Raw genomic sequence first — 3,199 nt, forward strand, 5'->3', positions numbered from 1 at the left:
TGTCTGAAGTTGCATTCGATGCTTTTTGTGAGTGTCTGAAGTTGTATTCGATGAATTTTGCGATCGATAAGAAAAGTGATGGATTTCTGCTGACCCCACAATAGTGATGGTTTATGCTTTTTACTCTCATTTCAGAGAAAGCAGCATCCAAATTCGTCATCACCTCTATGTTTTTCGCTAGACCGGCAAAAGGACGTTTAGTCCTATAAAAGTTAAATTAGAAGAATATGCTAAACTGATGCCCGATTGGCTGCAGGCCGTTGATTATTGAATCGCCGGCTTCGTGCCCGTTTCCTTTCGATTTCTTCGCTTGTGGCGAGTCAGAGCGTCCCAATTACCAAGCACTTAACTCGCCCGACCTACCCACCAACCACCCCGCGGCGAGACTGACCAGACTGACCAGACTGAATTGATCGGCAATAAATCAGCACGCTGCACGCGCTGGGGGTCTGAGTCGGAGGAGGAAGAAGATCGAGGAGAGCTGATTCGCTCGCACAAAGCGCCGGGATCAGATCCATCTCTCCGCGCGCGATGTCTGAGGTGGCGGCGATGGCGGGGCAGGCGTACATGAGACAGCTCTCCAAGCACCCTCTCCGCACCAAGGCCATCACCTCCGGGGTGCTGGCCGGCTGCAGCGACGCCGTCGCCCAGAAGATCTCCGGCGTCAAGAAGCTCCAGCTCAGGAGGCTCCTCCTCATAATGGTACCTAGCTTGCCACTGCTTTCTCATTTCTCGTGCTTGCTTGCAATTTGCCGATCCACACATTTTACATCTCTTGATCCATCCTCACCGGCCACCTACCCCGCAAAGTAGGCATACATGTGTTAGTACAACTGCCGTCCATTTGACGAATCAAGGTTAACCAAAGCAGTAATCTTGTCTTATTAATTTCCACAAATCTAATTCAGTAGCAGTACCTAACAACTAACAAGTATTATGTTTAAGTTCAGAAAACGGCAATCCACAAAAATTACATATTGTGAGTTTTCAGATAATTGTGTAAATTTCCATAGATGTACAATATGCATTAGTAGCAGCACTTGTAAACAATCATACAGAATTATACTCCCTCCGTTCACTTTTATAAGTCGTTTCAGACAAGTGAAATTGAGCTGTTTTGCATAGTGTCTTAAACATCTACAAAGCCTTATAAAAGTGAACAGAGGGAGTAATAATTTTTAACGGTACAAAAAGATAAATTTGTGTATGTACTAATCCTACTTTCCCTTTCATGTTTTCTTTGTACAGTATACAAAAGGTCATATGTTTGCACAAAATCTGCACTTTATGAGTTTATCTACTGATTTTCTAGAGTGGAAGATAATATGATCATTCTTATTTTATAGATGCGACATGTTTTGAATTGGGCAGAAACTAATGGTAGATGAAGGACTTGACCTTATGCTTAATGTCTGTCTTTTTAGTTCAGTACTGCATGCACCAAAGAGCTTAAGCAATCCATTCATTCTACTCTTCTTTTGATATCATATATGCTGTCGTAATTAGTAGTATCTAACTTGTATTATGACTATGTGATTGGCAAACAAACAGCTCTATGGATTTGCATACGCAGGACCATTCGGTCATTTTTTCCACAAGCTTATGGACAAGATTTTCAAGGGACAGAAGAAAGGAAAAGAAACTACAGCCAAGAAGGCATGCATGCAACTATCTTTGATCTTGACATTTACTCATGGACCATGCATCATTTTCTCGCAGCTCAATTAATTAACTGGTATTTTTGCACTATATATGCAGGTCATAGTGGAGCAGCTAACTGTATCACCATGGAACAATATGATGTTCATGATGTACTACGGTCTGGTAGTTGAAGGTATTCTAAGTTGAATGCATATTTTCGATCAAACTCCTCTTTATGTACAGATATCAAGAAAAAACTTGCTGGCAGTTCTTTTCATGTATATGTGCATATATCATTTCATTTCTACAAAATGGCTACAACTTAATCTGCCCTTCTTCTCAGTTGTGAGGTTCCTGGGGCTGTAGATTACTGTTTTGTGTGGTGCTTGAATTTTGCCGAGGAATTTTTTTTTGCATTTCTTGCTATTTAGGATTGTAGGCACTTCCCTGGCCAAGTCTTGTGCATTGATCAGACTGCAAGGATCTATTCATCCATTCTCTGATGAACTTCCTTTTTCAGCGAGTAATGGCAACATGGAAAGTAATTTTTAAAAATTTCAGGGAGGCCATTCGGGCAAGTAAAGAGCAAGGTCAAGAAGGACTTTGCAAACATCCAATTGACAGCTTGGAAGGTATTACTATCCATCACCTAATTTGTGTCTTGCTTGTAGTGGATATTTTTAGTCTGCTTATCTTTTATCAGCTCATCGAAAAGCTTTAGAATACTGAATACATGAGCAATATATAACGCGTGTATATACCTTTCTGTGGCTGCATGCAGTTCTGGCCAATAGTTAGCTGGATCAACTATGAGTACATGCCACTCCAGCTCCGAGTTCTTTTCGCCAGCTCCATTGCATCATGCTGGTATGACCCTGATTAATCTCCTTGTTTGTTTTTCTTTTAAAAGTTTTAAATAGAAGATTATCAGTAATGCTTGATGTACTCATCCTGCCGGTTTGGATCTGCAATTACAGGGCAGTGTTTCTGAACCTGAAAGCAGCAAGATCCATTGCCGGCGCTAGTAAGAATGCATAAAAGAAGGATGGAAGGAAGGGGCTAGTGCTACATTGTATTTCTAGCTAATTAAGTATCCACTAGTGATTTTCTCAGTTCATTTTTATCACTCAGTTTGTATTTATGTTTCTATGTGAACCCCTCGAGCATCGAGAACCTAGAGTGAATGTTTCAACTAAGTATGTGAGTATGTCAATGTGAAGAGTCCCTTTCTTGCCACTGGGAAAAAAACCCTACAAAGCAAAAATTATCCTCTAGAAGGTACCATGTTTGTTATTCCTTTGGGAGGAAAATAGGGACTGTACTGGGATCTGACGCGTGGAAATAAATGAACATGCTCTGAGGTTTGTAGAATCTCAATGAAAAAAAAGCAGAAGTGAACCTCATGTCTCCTGAAATCCTAAACGAAATTGCACATAATGTTGCCTGGATGCTCCAAGTAATCTTTGATGCAACAAATTTCTTAACTAGGGAGAGATGCCAGAAGGTGATAGATAAATGGGCCCTGCTAGGTGCTGGCCGACCGGCGCAGCGTCTGATC

General features: G+C 41.2%; 1 protein-coding gene across 1 annotated transcript; it reads left to right on the top strand.

Moving 5' to 3' along the window:
- Positions 1–333: 333 nt before the first annotated feature.
- On the top strand, positions 334–2,881 carry LOC119299356 (peroxisomal membrane protein PMP22-like). The gene is made up of 6 exons (XM_037576591.1): positions 334–702; positions 1,552–1,656; positions 1,759–1,834; positions 2,203–2,273; positions 2,423–2,508; positions 2,619–2,881. The coding sequence occupies exons 1-6, from the start codon at positions 532–534 to the stop codon at positions 2,677–2,679; spliced, it is 570 nt and encodes a 189-aa protein (XP_037432488.1). The 5' UTR covers positions 334–531; the 3' UTR covers positions 2,680–2,881.
- The last annotated feature ends 318 nt before the right edge of the window (positions 2,882–3,199 follow it).

Source organism: Triticum dicoccoides, chromosome 5A (assembly GCF_002162155.2).
Source record: "Triticum dicoccoides isolate Atlit2015 ecotype Zavitan chromosome 5A, WEW_v2.0, whole genome shotgun sequence".
Classification (NCBI taxonomy): domain Eukaryota; kingdom Viridiplantae; phylum Streptophyta; class Magnoliopsida; order Poales; family Poaceae; genus Triticum; species Triticum dicoccoides.